Raw genomic sequence first — 17,005 nt, 5'->3', positions numbered from 1 at the left:
GCGTCTCTGTATATAATATATATATGTATGTATTGTTCCCGGTTTTGTACGGACCATGCCCTCTGTCAGGTCGTCCCCATAAAAGCAGCCCCCAGAGCCTTGCTGCCTGGTTTCTTGATTCGCAGGAGGGGGTGGGGGGCAGAGATGCCAGTCTGAGCCCAGTGGTCTCCCACTAGTGCTACCTCTGACCCTGAGGATCTTTATACTGAGAACCCTTGTTCCCGCAAATTCCGTCTGCCACCATCCCCCCACCGCCCCCCATCCCTTCCGGGCAGGGCTGAGGTTTCTAGAGCTTTCCTTAGGCTCATCGCTTTCCTCTTCTTCAAGGTCTCTGATGGAATTCAAAGGATGGGTTAGATATAGTAAGGTGAACCCTGAGTCCCTCCCCTGAGAAGTGTAACCTGATGGGGATACCCAGCCCCTAGTTTTCTGGAGGTGCAGCTGGGGGGTGGGAGATGATACGTCAGAGCAATTTTGTCGCCTGGGTTCTAGAGAATCCCTCTGGCGGTAGCCAGAGAGGCCTTAAGTAGTCCTAGACCTCTGCTCTGTGCCAGCAGGTTTGGTTGCTAACTCACCAGTTCTAATACCAATGGGTCTGGCAGTCCAGATGCCAGGGTTCCAGGGACAAACTTCAGTGAAATCCCAGACAGAGATGAGAGCAGGGGGCAGTGGGGCCTCTCCTTGCTCTGGGAGCTGTGCGCTATGTATGAGAAAAAAGCACAAGACACTTGTGTTCAGTGGCCCGGCCGCCAAGAGGATTCTCACAGTCCTCTTTGCCCTAAAGAATGGAAGTCCCAACATTAGGGCCCTTCAAAGTCACTTTGGTGGGCCCTGACAAACCCGAGACGAGTGGCCTCTACCAGAACTCCCAGTGGCAGTCAGCTCCTGGGGTGGCCACTCCCTTCTGGATGGCTCTGTCACACAAGTCTCCTTCATGTCAAGCCAAATTCTGGCTTCCCATAGCTTCATTCCAAAAATCCTAGTTCTACACCTCAGGGCCATATATAACCAGTCCAATTCTGCTACCCACCTAAGAATCAACCTGGCAACCTGGAGATGGTGGCCATGCCTCTCTAGGCATTTTCTCTTACAAGTGGATCTTCCTTGGAACACTGCTGGGAAGACAAATCCAGGTGGCTGAATCCCAGGATCAGAAACCACCAAACCACAAGATCACAGGTCATATCTCCAGAGTTACAGGTGACTTGGGCCCTTCTCAGGCAACCTGGCCAAGAAGACCCAAGGAGGACTTCCCTGGTAGCACAGTGGTTGAGAATCCGACTGCCAATGCAGGGGACGCGGGTTCGAGCCCTGGTCCGGGAAGATCCCACATGTTGCGAAGCAACTAAGCCCATGTGCCACAACTACTGAGCCTGTGCCCTAGAGCCCATGAGCCACAACTGCTGAGACCGCGTGTTACAACTACTGACGCCTGCGCACCTAGAGCCTGTGCTCCGCAACAAGAGAAGCTACTGTGATGAGAAACCCACGCACTGCAACGAAGAGTAGCCCCCACTCGCCACAACTAGAGAAAGCCCACACGCAGCAACAAAGACCCAACGCGGCCAAAAATAAATAAATTCATTAAAATAAAAAAAAGTTCCCAAGGAGTGAAGTGGCTGGATCTTCCTGGGTGGCGAGGCAGACGTGGGGGTTGTGATGAGGGCTTCTGTTGATCTGACCAGAGCAGAGCATCCAGGGTGGGGTCCTGCCCCCATCTGTCCCGTGTATTAGGTGAGGGGCTTGCACCCCGTATGTTCCAAAAGGTGGAATCCCTTTGGAGAGTAGCCCAAGTCAAAGCCTGAGTGTGGTGTGTGGCTGGGGACGGCGTGTGTGGCTTTGCGAGTTCCTCAGGCCTGAGAGGTGACTCACCTGTGAGCTATGTCCACGTTTGGGGCTATGTCAAGTAGCCATGGGCAAGCCTGTGTGAGGCGTTACCCCAGCCCTGCCCTGCCACCTCCCCAGTTCTTAGGAGCTTGCGTAGGTTTGCCACAGCCCCAACATTCGCCATAAGGGAGGGAAATCAGATGAGGGGAGTTTCCCAGCTCCCAGAAATTTAGGGGGTCCTCCTGAGTCTTATGGTCTATAGACACCCTCCCATAGAATGTGCCCCCAACATTGACATTACATACCTATAATCTCCCCACTCCCTACGGGGGCTACATAATCAATCCCTCACTCCAGCCCACCACCCAGATTTCACCAAATGCCCACAAACTGTGTTTCCCAGACACAGCCCCGAAAACACCTCCAGAGTCACCACTCCCTCCCCAGATCTCCACAGTCCAGCCAGCATCCCATGGCTGCCAGCAGATTCTAAAGACACCCAGAGATGCCAAAACTCCCACGATCTCATTGGATCTTCAGCCCCTAAAGGTTATGAATTCTGTCCTTACCCATGGTCCTAAGACCATCCGGGCACAACATGCCACCTCCCAGAGCCCCTCAGAGACCTGGGACTGCAGAGACCTTGGCCATCAGGGAACTCTATCCCTACAGACTGCACACCGCTCCCCTGGGCTCTGGACCCCCCTGCCCAATCTCACCACTTGCTCTTGAACAGACAAAGGGGGTAACAGAAACACCTACCTCACGAGTTTATCGTGAGGGTGACATTAATCATCTGAGAAAAGTGCCTAGCACAGTGTCTGGTACCCCCTGCACCATCTCGGGACCGTAGCTAGCTGTTGATTATTGTATTCTCTCCCCTGGCTGACCTGCCACCACCTCCAGCTCACCAGGTCCAAGTCTGACCTCATCCCCCCACGCCCCCTCCACCTACAGGGCCTCAAGCCAAGGCCTGCAGTCATCTAGACCCCTCCTTCTCCTTCTGTGGCCAGCCAGTCCCCAAATCCTGTCCGTTTCTTCAATTCTACATCCTTAATATTCCTCATCACCATCTTTGATCTTTGTGGCCACTGCCATCACCTCTCAACAGCCTCATGAGTGGTGCCCCAGCCTTCAGGCAGCCTTCTCCAAAGGAGCCAGGGGTTCTTCCTAAAATGCAAATCAGAGCCCCTCACTCCTCTGTTACTTTTTCCCCTATGGCTGGTAGGATAAAGTGCAAGCCCCTCCCCCCATCCTTCATCTTCCTCTCCTTTCCTCCCTACCCCCACAAGTCCCACTAGCACTTCTACCCTGGCCTGGCCTGCAGAAGTAGCCAACAGGTCACCTCCTCCAGGAATCCTCCTGGATCACTTCCACACACGGCCCCCGCCCCGATCCTCACCCGCCCCCAGGCGAGGCCTGGCTCCCTCTGATGTGCTCTCCCCGCGCTGAAGTGTCCTCTGTGAACCAAGGCTCACAGCACCCGCTCTCTTGAGGGCCTCCCCACTCGTCTGTCCCCCTGACAACGCTGCGAGAGCCACGACGGCCCGGACCAGGTCGGCTCTGTTCTCCACGGTCCCCTCGGGCCTCGCCGCATCCGACTGCTCTGTGGACTTCTGTTGAATGGATGAATCAGGAGCCCTCACAGGCCTTGCAGAGGAGGCAGAAGCCCCGTAGGTCCTAAGGTGGGGCCGCATCTCCGTCCGCTCACACCCGCCCTGACTCCCGCGGGCTGAGGAGTAGCGGTAACTAGAATCCCCTCGCCCGGCTCCGCCAGCCGGGGCCGCCTCCTCCCTCCGCCGTGCTCCCGCTGCCTCCGCCCCTCCCTCCCTCCCTCCCTCCCGTTCTTTGTCTCCCGGGCGCCCGGCCTCCCCGCCACGCGCCCCCTCATCGCCCCTTCCCTGGGGACCCCCCGCGGATCCCCGTTGACACGACGCTAAGAGTATCCGCCTGCCAGGCGGGGGACCCCGCGTCCAGCCGGGCGGGGCGGGGAGACGGTTTCTCTCTCTCTCTCTCCCTCCCTCTCTCTTCTCTCCTCTCCTCTCGTCTCCTCTCCGCTCCTCTCCTCTCCTCGCTCTCTCTCTCACACACACACACACACACACTCGCACACACGCACACACACGCACGGAGCATCCTCCCGTCAGGTCTCCTGGTCCAGCCCCTCCCGCCGTGTCTCCTGCTTCCTGCAAAGCTTCTCCTTCTCTCTCCGAACTCCCCCACCCCCACCCGCACATTCCCTCCGGCTCCAAGACCCCCCTCGCTGACCCCTACCCCTACTCCCGGGATGGAGCGGATGGAGCCAGCCCGGAGCCCCCCGAGGCCGGGGTGACTGTCCCCCGCCCCTCTCCCGCCTGGCCCCAGCCCCAAACACCATGGGCCTGAGGGGTTTCTGAGGCGCCGGACGCTGAAGATGACAGATGCTGGAGGTGAGGTATTGGGACCCCAAGAGCCCCAAGTTGGACGGGGAAGCGGAGCTGGGGGGGGGGGGTCTCCGGCTTGCGGTGGGAACCCGAGTGGGGTTGGATAGGGCGAAGAGACAAGGACCTTTCTTCCCCTGTCCCTAGGGCGGCCCGCACAGAGCTAGGGTTCTGGGCCGTTAGGAGATGGGGTGGAGATAGGATTTGTGTCCCTAATCCTCTCCCTCTGCCCGAGGTCCGGAGAGATTAATTTTTTTAAAAAACTGGTGTTGGGGGAGGGGGAAGAGCTTAACCCCTTCTTGCCTGGTGCCGAGTTGGACTAATGGATCGGACAGAACTAGCCACTTGGCACTGATTGGGCGATAGGGGCCCCGAGAGCGCAGAAGGTGCCCTGTCCTCCACCCCCACCCCATCTCCAGTGGTGCTTGCTGGATGCCCCGAGCTTGGGCCTTATGGGAGGGGGTCACCCCTTTCTCTAGCTCCACACTGCCTCCCTCTGCCCCAGCCTCCTCTCCCAACCATCCCTCCCCAGTTGCACTTCTTTCTTGGGCTCCTTCTCCTCTTCCAGGGCCCCTTTCCTCTTTCCTTCCTCACTGAGGGCCGCCTTCCTCCTGGCAGCCGATTCTGCCCTTCTGCACCCCTCCCCTGGGCCTCACTCAGGGCTGCTGGAGCCCTGTCTCTCTCTACTGCTTCTTCCCCTGGCCCCGCTGCCGCCGCTGCTCTCAGGTTCATCTCCTTCTTGCTCTTTCTTCCTCTTCTCTGCAGCTCTGTAGACTGACTCTCCACCAACTTGTCTCTGTCCTGCTCCCCATTTCCTCTCCAGGGCTTGTGCACCCTTTCTTTGTCTTTCTCCTTTCCCTGGGTCCCAGGAAACTTAAGAGTTCACCGCCTCCCTTTCTCACAGGGCAGGCTCAAAAGTTATTGGTGTTCTTCCTCCGGGAATTGGGAAGTTTTGGGAGGAAGGAGTGGCCTGGTAGAGTCAGAGCCCAGACTGCATCCAGAGCACAGGTTCATTTCCACCTTGTAGTGGTTACCTGGTTTGGATGTGCATGTATGAGTGTGGCGTGGGTGTGTGTGTGTGTGGGGGGGGGTGTGTAGGAGTGTAATGTTGTAGGAGTGTAAATGGGGGGGATGTCTAATTTTCCAAGGTTCAGTGTTAGAAGGGGGGGTGGGAAGAGCCTGGTGACATTCTGATGTCATGCTTCCCAGAGTCCCCCAAGGGACAGCGTAGGGAGGGTCCCCCCTACACACCCCAGGGAGTTAGTTGTTGAAGAAAACGGTTTGTGCTGAATCAGAATTTATTCGGCGCTGATGTGAGCTGGAGGCCCCAGCCCACCCCAGAGCGTACCTGAAAGAGGATGGCATCCACAAGAGGGTCTCCACCCTAAACTGGGACCTTGAATAAAGAGCACATGGGCTCTCCATTCTCAGGTGCTCTAAGAGACGAAGCACCCTCAGGGAACCTCCATTCTGATGGGAGAGGCAGTTCTTATCTTCAGAGATTCCCTCTTCTGATGGGGAATACTGCCCCTTCTCCTCAGGAGCTCCCATCTGATGTGGCAGAGATATGACCCAGTTAGGGAATCAATGAAGCATGAAAAATTACTCATTTCCTAGTAGTGGGGAAGAGTGGATTTAGAAATTATATAGACAAATGAGACGAGTGAGGGCTATCTAGGACAGCTTTCTGGAGGAGGTGGCAGCTAGGTCCTGGTCAGATGAGCTTTGCGATTGAAGGAGGGAATTTAGTTCATTCTTAGGGGCAGCCTCTCTTCCCATCTACCCCTTCAGGACAGGAAGAGAGGTTCTAGAACTTCTCTGTTGCTAGCACCCAGGGTTGAAGAGTGGCAGGAGGGTTCCTGGAGGGCCCACATCCCTGGCTCCTTCTCATACCTCATTTCCTGCTTGCAGCCCCAAGCATCCACAGAGCCTGGGGTGGAGGTAGCTTTGAAGCGTATCCGGTCCTAGCGAGTATGGATCAGCTCCCTTACCTCTACCCCTGTCCCTTCTCCCAGCAGTGTTCTTTCCTCGTGAGCAGGTTCCAAAACTGCAGATCACCACTCAGGATAGAGCTGAGGGGCAGGAGCCTGTGGTCACGGTCGAGTTCTGCCTCTTATCTCCTGCATCTCAGTTTTCCCATCTGTAAAGTGGGGATACTAAGAATCCCAAGCCTGGACAGTTCACAGTGAGATGAATCTATGTAATAACAGAAGAGGAGAATCGGAAAAGACCAAGCAGGCATGAGGTAGCTTTCCTACACCTGTCAAATGGGTGGTCTAATGCAGTGCTCTGCCCTTCTCATGGGGACCTGAGTGTTAGAAGTAATTGGAGATCACGTCCCAGGCATGCAGCATGGCCCTGGCCCTGAGCTTCCTCCTTCTCCCCTCATCTGGTATTCCCCTGCTTCTCTGACACCCAGGCTTTGGTTTAGGGATGCTGCAATCCTACATCTGCTAGGAAGCCTGCCCAAATTGTTCCGGCTACGTATATCCTGCTTTCCCACCTGCCCTTCCTTTCTTACTTCCCACAAACAAAACCAAACCCCCATCCATCCATATTTCTTCCCAGAACATATTTGATGCATCACAGAGATTTAGCTCTACGCTGTCCTGCTGTGGGTACTCTTTATACCCTTCTGCATCTGTGAGTCTGTCTTGAACTGTGAGAACTGTGACTCTGTCAAGAACAGTGGCCCTGTTGATGATGCCAGCTTCCTGAACAGCTCATGTTCAGGAAGACGGGTGGTGAGAGTTGGGGGAGGCAGGGCTGGGTGATGGATGGGAAGATGGATGGGTGGATGGTATACATTGACGGATGTAAAAATGGGTGGATGGTTGGACGGGGCGGATGGTGGATGGATGGGTGGCTGGAAAGATAGATGTTTGGACAGATGATGGATGGGTGAATGGGTGGACGGTGAATAGGCAAGTAGATGCATGGATAAGTAGGGACGTAAGTAGGTGGGTGGATGGAAGAACCTGGGTTCTCATTTTGATCTTGCCATTAACTTATGCGATCTTAGATCAGTCATTCTCCTGTCTCTTTCTTTATTTGTAGAATGAGAGGATTGGATTTAATAGTCTCCAAGATTTCTCCCAGATTCGATATTGGACAGCTTTTGATGATTAAAAGCTTTTAGGGAATGCTAATGACGGAAGGGCCCAAGACAGTGACGGGGAGAGAAGTTCAGTGACCCGTGTGGAGGCACTCAGCAAATCAGCTTGGACCAGGGCTGCAGGACGGCCTGTGTCGATACCCTGGACTTGCTTCTACCTCCTGCCCGCCCCAACAATCTGGGCTGTGGTTCAGATGATTTCTCTTTCAGGGGCCAGAGAAAGAGTTGTAAGGAGAGGTGAGGGCCAGAAGGCTAGGAGCAGGTAGCCATTGGCAGCTCCCTTGCCTGCACCAACCTGAACCTCTTATCCATGGTCTTTTTTTTTCCTCTTTCTCCTCGTGTCCTCCCAGCTCTCTTGAGTCATGGCTTCTTCAAAGCTCCGAGAACCTGCGGATGAGGTTTTCGGTAAGTTCTGTTTGGCTCTATCTCTAGCCAAGGCTATCGGGCCTTGGGGAAGAGGAGTCCTGGTAACTTCAGTGTCTGTGTGTGTGTGTGTGTGTGTGTGTGTGTGTGTGTGTGTATTTTGGCTCTACAGCCTGATTTTTTGTCACCATTATCTGAGTAGATATCCAATTACAACAACGATGATAATAAGGGTCCCCATTTATCAAGCGCTTGTCTCATGCCAGGTGCTAGGCTAGCACTCCCATTTCACATGCACCGCATCATTTAACCCTCACAACAAGGCTAAGGAACGTGCCCACCTGTCCTAAGCCCAGGACACGGAGCACAGAAGTGACTTGCTTTAAAGATCACACTGCAAGTTAGTGGCAGAGCTGGGACTAAAACTCCAGACTGCCTAACTCCCTGCTGGCAGCCACTGTGCTGTATGTACACCAGTATTCCCCAGCGCAGGTGACACAGGTTACCTCCGAGCTGCATAAATAAGGGACCTCATCTGCATGGATGTGCAGGGAAATCAAAAATGCATAACACACACTCAGCATCTACACCCCCAGACCGACCCCCCTGTGTTCTCACTGGGGTGCATGGACACGCCCCCACCCCATCATTTACCCCCTGCAGCCTTTCTATTGTGTGGATTAGAGAAAGACCACTGACGGGGCACAGTTCCCAGCATGCACTGGGGTGGAAAGGCTGTTTACCAGCTGGGTTCGGTGGAGGAACGTGGAGGGCGCCGTGGAGGCAGAAAGCTGGCGTATGCAGCCCTCAGGACTCTCAGCTGGGAGGGGTTCCTAGCTGTGGAATGCCACAGGGCCTCCGGTTTCTCCACCCCTGCCTCTCATCTCTACCTTCCTTGCCCTCTCCTCCTCCCACTTCCCCGCTCACCTCTCTCTCCCCTGCGGCTGCCACAGGCCCTGGCAATGCCAACGCCGCCCGCCGGAACTGCTGCCTCCTGGCTCCTGGGGAACTGCTTCCCGGCCTGGCCTCCCTGGGGCCTGTGCATGCAGGCTTTGCCTCGGGGACGCCCCCAGCCTCGAACTGTCTCTGGGCCTCAGACTCTGAGTCTCTCCATCCCCACGCAGGCCCAGCCTGACCCCTGGCCTGGCAGAGGCGAGCTCCCCGTTCCTTGGGCTTTTTGGCCTCCGCTCCCCCACCCCCCACCCTTCCTGTTTTCCTTCTCCCTGACCTGCTGAGGTAGCTGCCTGCCTGGCGGCTTTCCTGAAGAGAAAGGCGATGAAATATTCATGACTTCCCACTGCCCAGGGCCGGGCTAACTCCCAGGGAGTGAGGGAGAGGGAGAGCAAGATGGTGGGAGGGATGGACAAGGTGATGAGGGCCTGGTAGAGTAAGGGACCAGAGGAGAGGCTGGCCCCACCTTGCCTCAAAAAGCCCCAAGCCCCTTAGGAGTTCCTTTGCTCCCTAGACCCTCCACGGTAAGATGACCATGGTTTTGATGTGGCCCAGATTCAGGTGCAGAGAGCCCTTCTCCATGGCCCAGGGCGGCTGGACACCAGCTGCGCGCTGGACTGGTCGAGGAGGCTCATGAGCTCCCTTCCAGGAGCCCTGCCTACTGTCCTTAACTCCCTCTGCACCCTGGGCCAAACTTTCCTCTCCAAGGAAGGGCCTGTAAAGTGAGGGGTTGGACTCACAAGTCACTCCCATCTCTGCCTCAGAGGACATAGAGAGGGCTTGGTAGCTACACACTGAGCCGCTGGAGCCCGAAGGCCTATAACCCTGGCCTGCTCTTCACCAGCCCTATACCCTCAGGCAAATTAAGGCTGCCCTGGGGATTCTTGGAGTCGCTTCCTCCTTGGGTTGTGGGGAGGTTTAAATGAGCTAGTAACTGTAAAACACTTAGAACACTCATATACACATTCACTGTCTCACACACGTCACACACACACTATTCTATGCCTGTGTTAGTACAAATGACGTTTAGGAGCTGACGTTTTAATGGGTGGAGAGAGACAATAAACTAAATTAGTAAAATATATGGTATGCCAGAGAATGACAAATGATATAGGAAAAAATTTAGCAGTGGGGGTTTGGGGGGTTATTCTAAATTGGGTGGTCTCTCAGTGAGAGAAAGCATTTAAGCAGAGACTTGAAGGAGGTGAGAGAGAGAACTGTGCAGAGATCTGTGGCAAGAGCCTTGCAGGAAAGGGAAGAGGAAGTGCAAAGGCCCTGAGGTGCAGGATAGCTGGTGTAAGGAAGAGCCAGGAGGCCAGGGTGGCTGGAGCAGAGGGAAGAAGAGGGAGAGAGTCGCTGAGCTGCCTGCGTCTGGAGGCCGTGGTAAGAACTCGGCTTCTTACTCTGTGAGAGATGGAAGTCACTGGAGGGTTCTGAGCGGAGGGAGGCGTGACCTGGGCTGACATGTTTTATCAGGATCACTCTGGCTGCTGGGTTGAAATCAGACCGTAAATGGGAAAGGGAGGAGGAGGGAAGACCAGCCGGGATGATCTGTAATAATGGAGGCAAGAGGTAGTAGTGACCTAGACCAGGAATGCTGTGTGTTCTCCCTCTCCTTTCCTCTCCCCTCCTCCTTCTCCCCACATGTATACATGTATGTAAGTGCGTGTATATACAGACACATATACACAATATTTTACTGTGGGAAGTCAAAAGTAGAGAGACTAGCACAATGTACCCCATCATACGCTTATGTACTCATCTCTCAACCTCAACCATCATCAACTCATGGACAATCTTGTTTCATCTACATCCCCTTCCACTCTCCACTCCTAGTCTCCTGGATTATTTTGAACCTAACCCAAAACATCATGTCATTTCACCATAAATATTTCAGCATGTCTAGATATATTTCCAAAGTAGAGCTAACAGGAATTGTGGATGGATCAGTTTGCAGGCTGAGAGGGAGAGGGAGGAATCACGGGTGACTCCAGGGGTTTGGCCTGAGAAGCTGCAAGGATGGAGACGCCATTCACTGAGCTGGGCAGACCGGGCAGCTTAGGGGGTAGGGAGGTCAGGAGTCCAATTGTGACATATACGTTGAAGATGCCCATTGGACATCCAAGTGGAGGTGTCAAGTAGGCAGCTGGACACATGAATTACCAACTGGGTCTGAGAGGAGTGACTGGGTGGACAGTGGGGCCTTTCAGTGAGCCAGGGACAGAGAACCAGTTTGAGGCAAGGTGGTGGGTTCGTTTGATGGGTTGAGTTTGAGGTCCCTGGGTGATTCTGACATGGTAAGTTCCCTGGCAGGTGCTGAGGTGCCCAGACTTGGAATTCAGGGGAGGGGTCAGAGTTGGAAATAGGTATAGGTAGTAGTTCAGCCACTGGGGTGGCTTAGGGGGCGTCTGCAGACAAGGGAATGAGGAGCAGACAAGGCAGGGCCTTGAGTGATGGGAGGGGGTCCCTGAGATCATGAGGGGTGGAGTGGTGAAGAAAGGTCTTAACCCATGCCGAGGTCTGGGAAGAACCTTCTCTGCCTGGAGAAGCTCAGGGTCACTGCAGAGTGAAGGCTGCGTTCTCTGGTGGAGCAAATGGAAAGTGAAACTTGGAGCAGGAGGGTCTACGCATAATCTGTTGGGTTTGCCTACTCTTCCGCCATGTCCTCACCCAGGACCTAGCCCTGGGCCATGAACCCCAGGACGGGAGAGACAGGCTTCAGGGATCTGTAGGCTTTCCTCTCTGCCACCGCCGCTGGCTTTTGGGGGTCCCTCTGCTCCAGTTAACTGTAAGCCCTCTAGATGCTCAGCAGTGCTGTCTCTGAGTGTGACCTTGAGCATGGCACAGCAAGCCGGTGTCCCCGGCAGGGCCAATCTCTGGAGCTAGACTAGCCAGGCTCAAATCCCAGACCATTGCTAGCTGCTGGCCTCAGTCAAGAGACCTAACCTCTCTGATCCTCAGTTTGCTTAGCTGTGAAATGTCCGTAACAGCTGTCCCTAGCCTGCGGGTTGTTCTAGGTAGACAAGGTGTTGTATGTATGTTCTGGCGTGTAGTTGGCACTTCTTCAGTGGTAGCAGTTACAACCATGCTCTCTCCGGCCTCATCCTCCAGTCCTTCCCTCCACAAACCTGCCCTCCCATTGCCCTGGAGGTGCCCGCCCCCAGCTTCCCTTCCTCCCAGCATTGCATATACTAGTTTTGCCAACCTCCTCTCTTGTAAACTCCCATCCAGACCTTAAGACCCAGCTTTGGTGTTTCCTCCTCCAACCCATCCAAACAGAGCCATCCTGTCCTCTGTGCCTTTGAGAGGTTCCATCACACACTGTATGAGCTGATATGTCCAGCTCCCTGCGAGACTGTGAAAGACCCAGCTCTCCATCTCATAGGACTATCAGTGCCCTGCGCTTGGAGACGTTTGTTGAATGCCTGGGTGTGAGTACAGGTGGCCACTTGAGGTGGGCCTCCGGGATTGCTGTCCTCATGTGTCTGGTCTCTGCCCCTCTTCCCCGGTTTGCAGACCTGGACTTGGCTGTGCCAGAGACCGTCAGACTGGACAGCAGTTTACACAAGGCCCGAGCCCAACTACTGGCCAAGGGCCGGAGACACAGGCCCTCCCGCTCGAGGCTTCGGGACAGTGCCAGCTCTGCGGAGGATGGTGAAGGCTCCGATGGGCCCGCAGGCAAGGTTGGGGCAATCCACCCAATCGCACATACCCCACCCACCCTTCTTGCTCCTGGATGATCCCTCCAAACCACTCTTCCAGGGAAACCACACCCCTAGACTTCTGACATAATAAGGCTAACAGATACTAGCTGCAGTTCAATTCTGGCTCACCTCATCCTTTCAAGGAAGGTATTATCCCCATCTTCCAGACGAGGAAATTGAGGCTCTGAGAGGTTCACTAACAAAGTCACACAGTTAGTAAGTGAAGGAGGCGGGATCCAGCCCCAGCCTATGTGACCGGAAGTCCCATTTCCCACCTCTCGCTGCCCAGCCACCTCTCGGCCCAAGGCACGAGGAAACCCTCCCTCCAAGTCCCGGAAGGACCTAGGAGCCCGGGCTCCCCTCCGGGAAGAGGGGAGGAGGGTTGGCGGTGAGCGGCTGCCCCTTCCCCAGGTGACCGATGGCTGCGGGAGCCCCCTGCACCGGCTGCGCTCACCTCTGCACTCGGGCCCGGGGTCCCCAGCCGGGAGCTCCTTCTGCCTGGAGCCCCCGGGGTTGCGGCGCAGCCTGGACGAGGACGAGCCGCCGCCCTCGCCGCTCGCACGCTACAGGCCCCTGCACAACGCCGCCTCGCACGAGGGCCTGGCCGCCGCCTCCTGCTCGCCGCCGCGCTCCGCGCCCTCGTCCGACAGCTCGCCCAGCTTCGTGCGCCGCCATCCCCGAGCCGAGCCGCACAGCGAAGGTGAGCGGCGGTCGGCGCGGCGCCCCCTGCTGGCAAGAGGTCCCTTGGGCGCCGAAGTGCGTGGCGGGATCCGAGGGGCAGGGTGGCTGGGGCAGGTGGGGAATAAAGACCACGGTTCTTTCACTCATTTCCCGAGCGCCTCAATATGTGCCAGGCACTGCTGGGCACTGACACACACAGAAGAGCAAGCAGATGCAGTTCTCGTCCTCACGGGGCTTATAGGTTCGAGGAGAAGCAACCAAATCATCCATTGATTAAACGTATAGTTACAAGGTGTATTAAGTGCTATGTGAGAAAACAGTGCGCGGGGCGGGAGAGCATATATCAGCGTGAAAGCATCCTGGGAGCAGTTGGGAGCATCCTGGAAGGCTTCTCTGAGGAAGTGACATGTGAGCCAAGATTAGAAGGTTGGCTACAAGTTGGACAAGATAAAATTAACAGTAAACAGCAGTGGTCCCTACTTTTTCAGCGTGGTTTACGGTTTGTATAAGGCTTTCGTCAACATCTTATTAGGTCTCATGAAATAGGCAGTGTCATTATCCCCGTATTTGAGATGCAGGAAGCTCAGAAGGTAGCGACTTGTCCTAGGTCACACAGCTAGTGAAGGGCACCAGAGCCGGGTTGCCTGATTCTAAGTCGAGAGAATTCCTACCACCTCACTGGCAGCTGGAAGAGGCAGACAAGCCACCACACAGGCTATTTCCTTCCTTCTCTTCCACAAAAGATGACAGCCGGGATGCCAGCCCACCTGAGCCCGCCAGCCCTACCATTGGCCTGGATAAGAAGACTCGCCGAAAGTTCCTGGACCTGGGGTGAGTGGAAGCGGGGCCGAGAACGAAGGCTTGGGGATGGGGTAGCGTAGTGGGCGGCACTGTCCCACTCCCCCTTGCCCCCCCCCCACAGGGTCACCTTACGCCGAGCATCCACTAGCAAGAGCCGGAAGGAGAAGGGCAGCAACCGTCTGTCCATGGGCAGCAGGTAAGAGGTACCCACAGCCCCTCAGCCACAGCTTTTGCCCCCAGCTCCCTGTGGGCCCCAGCCCTTGCCTTGGTGCCCACACCCATGCAGGGCGCTCTCTCCACAGGGAGTCGGTGGAGGGGTCCGGCAGGTCAGGGGGCTCCCCGTTCCTGCCCTTTTCCTGGTTCACAGACAGTGGCAAGGGCTCCGCGTGTTCTGGCAGCACCACCTCCCCGGCCTGCTCCCCTAAACACGAGCGCTTCAGCCCTAAGAAGTCAGCTTCTCAGGTGAGTCTGTGGCCCTCTGGCTCCCATACTGGTCCCCAGACTCAGGTGACGTGAAGACATACTTCACCCTGGCTTGGGCTGGGATCCAGGCATTCCTGGGGTCCATCTGTCTGTCCATGGAGCCATTCAGTGATCCATTAATTCATCCAGTTTCTGAGTTCAGGCATTCACTTGTTTATATGCTGAGCGGCTCCTTCATTGATTCGTTCATTGCTGCCTCCACAGTCCCCTAGTACACACCCGGCCTGAGGGCTCCTCTATCCCTGCTAGCTCTTCTGCCTGGCTCAGTTCTGGCCCCATGTCCTGTCCTAGGAGCTGGGCTACGTGTGTGGTGTGGTGATGCTTGGGGGAAGCAGAGATGAACAGGACCCCAACCTAGCTAGTGCTCAGAAGGTACACAGCCCTGTGGGAGAAGTGAGACCGAGTAGCAGAAGCAAGGATGAGCACCTGTTTACGTTCACCAGGACTCCGCAGTCTACAAAGCTCCGAGTGCATGTTTCTGCTTTACTCCCAGAAAGGCTCAGTGAAGTAGGGAAGGCAGACACACTCACCGCCATTGTACAGATGAGCAGATGCAAGCCCAGACTGAAGGGATGTGCCTACAGACTCAGTTGGATTTAGGGGCCAGGCGCTGTGACTCCCAGCCCTGTGCCTGTTCTGTGATTCTGTTCCTTACATGCAGCCGGGTCAGAGGAGATCAGAAAACTGGAAATTCAGGGGAGAAGGGGTCCCTCCCTTTCTTCCTTCCCTCGTGCTGGGCCCTGGTGAACAGACACAGCCCAGGCCCTCACAGAGCTCACAGTCCAGCGAGGACAAAGACATCTAACCAGGTTTTTACGAGCCAGGGTGCTAGAGGCCATGCTGGGGAGGCACAAGGCAGAGACGTCCGACCCAGCGCGAGGGAATCCCAGTCAGCTGTCTAGAAAGCAACACCAGTCTGACCTCCTCCATTCCTGCTAACTACTCCGCCTGGCTCAGTTCTAGCCCCACGTCCTCCCAGAGGCCTCAGATGCGATGCCTCGCACGGGTCACCGCGCCCTGCGTGGCCGCCTAGCTCTTGGTTCACTACGAGGGCCCTGAGCGACTCCTGGTGCTCAGCCCTGGGCTTCAGCTTCCTCTGGATGGGGCTGGAGGGTCGGGGGTGACTGCCTTGCGCTTGGAGGTGAGCTCTCTCCTCAGCGGCCTGCCCCCCTCCTGTCTAGGAATCCACTCTGAGCGATGACTCCACACCCCCCAGCAGCAGCCCCAAGATTCCAAGCGGTCCCCGGCAGGCGGGCAAGTGTTCCTACCCCTACCACACACTGTCCCAGTCTTCGGATGAGGTAAGCAGGCCCTGACGTCTGACGCAGCCAGGGGTGCGGGCCACGGGCCACGCCTTCCCCCCTCACGCTCCTTGGTCTCCGCCCCAGTTTCTGGATGAACCTCTCCCCACCATCTACCACTGGACCAGTCAGCAGGTGGGCCAGTGGCTGCACAGCCTCAACCTGGAGCAGTATGCCGCGGAGTTTGCTGCGAGGCAGGTGGATGGGCCGCAGCTACTGCAGCTGGATGGAAGCAAACTGAAGGTGGGTCAGAGGAGAAGGACCACAACCCAGCCAGAGCCTGAGGCAACCTTCAAGAATTAGGATCCCCTCATCCTGACCTTTCCACTCCCTTTAAGACCACCGCCCTGGCCTCTGACCTCTAGGCAAGATCCCCGGCCCGATCGTTGCTCTCTAGTATGGGTTCCCAGTCTGACTCCAGCCCAATTCCTCAGTTTGACCTTCAAGCTCCAGCCCAAGTCTCCAGGTTGACCTCTGACCTTGAGGACTATCCTATCGGACTCTTCGCTCTAATCAGTCTCCCCTGGTCATCTCACCTGATTCTTGGAGTCTTAGTCTCCCAAGACTAAGAATCTTGGAGGCTGGTGGTTGTGGGAGGGAACGAGTGGGGGTGGGGTGGGGGGGCGGTGGCAGGGGGTGTCTCTCTGACACTGGGGGCTTCTGGCCTGTTGTGCACCCTCTGCTGAGCTGCTTGGGGAAGCGGTGGTGCGAAGAGTCCCCCAGGAAGTCTCTGGGATGGAGAGGGGACTCGGCTACTGACTAGCTGTGTGACCTTGGACATTTTGCTCCCCGTCTCTGGGCCTCAGGGGGATCAGGCAGGGTCATGCCAAGGCTGAAATCCTGAGTGGAGGAATATGGGAGCCAACCCTCTACCGTCATCTGTCCCAGTCACTCCCATTCCAAATTCTTGCCCTGAGGGTTCTGATCCATTAGCGAGTCTGGGAGGTGGAGGCTGAGGGGCTGGCAAGAGCTCCGGATAGAATACACCTGGGGCACAGAGAACCCGGGGCTTGGGTTGGCCAGGCCTGGGTGGCTCCGGGGTTCTTCCCCTCACCCTTGGATTCCTCCCCCAGAGCCTGGGGCTCAGCAACTCACATGACCGGGCGCTAGTGAAGCGGAAGTTGAAGGAGCTGGCAGCGGCCGCTGAGAAGGAGCGCAAGGCCCAGGAGAAGGCTGCGCGGCAGCGTGAGAAGCTCCGGCGCAGGGAGCAGACGGCCAAGAGGAGCTAGGGAGACGGGCGGGCAGCTGCTGGGCTCTGAGGGCACAGGCCGCCCGGGGAAGTGGGGCCTGGCCCCATGCTCTCAGGAGGAACAACCCTCTCACCCTGTCTTCTATCTGGACCCAGATTCCTCAGAAAGG

The 17,005-nt window shown here is 56.4% G+C and overlaps 1 protein-coding gene across 1 annotated transcript; it reads left to right on the top strand.

Annotated features, from left to right (window-relative positions):
- Positions 1-7,724: 7,724 nt before the first annotated feature.
- On the top strand, positions 7,725-16,875 carry SAMD14 (sterile alpha motif domain containing 14). The gene is made up of 9 exons (XM_065898162.1): positions 7,725-7,767; positions 12,193-12,359; positions 12,792-13,080; positions 13,805-13,892; positions 13,984-14,058; positions 14,165-14,324; positions 15,527-15,646; positions 15,734-15,889; positions 16,720-16,875. Exons 1-9 carry the CDS (start codon positions 7,725-7,727, stop codon positions 16,873-16,875), a joined length of 1,254 nt encoding a protein of 417 aa, XP_065754234.1.
- Positions 16,876-17,005: the final 130 nt, after the last annotated feature.

The sequence above is a fragment of the Phocoena phocoena genome, chromosome 19 (genome assembly GCF_963924675.1).
Source record: "Phocoena phocoena chromosome 19, mPhoPho1.1, whole genome shotgun sequence".
In the NCBI taxonomy this organism is placed as follows: Eukaryota; Metazoa; Chordata; class Mammalia; order Artiodactyla; family Phocoenidae; genus Phocoena; species Phocoena phocoena.
The sequence above is the reverse complement of the archived record's forward strand: the minus strand, read 5'-3'. Positions and strand labels throughout refer to the sequence as shown.

Bases quoted from the DNA above. Each gene is read 5' to 3' on its own strand.
- SAMD14 (XM_065898162.1), top strand. From the start codon at position 7,725: ATGGCTTCTTCAAAGCTCCGAGAACCTGCGGATGAGGTTTTCG. The intron at 12,360-12,791 runs GTTGGGGCAATC...CCCCTTCCCCAG, and splicing joins CCGATGGGCCCGCAGGCAAG to GTGACCGATGGCTGCGGGAG. The intron at 14,059-14,164 runs GTAAGAGGTACC...CTCTCTCCACAG, and splicing joins CGTCTGTCCATGGGCAGCAG to GGAGTCGGTGGAGGGGTCCG.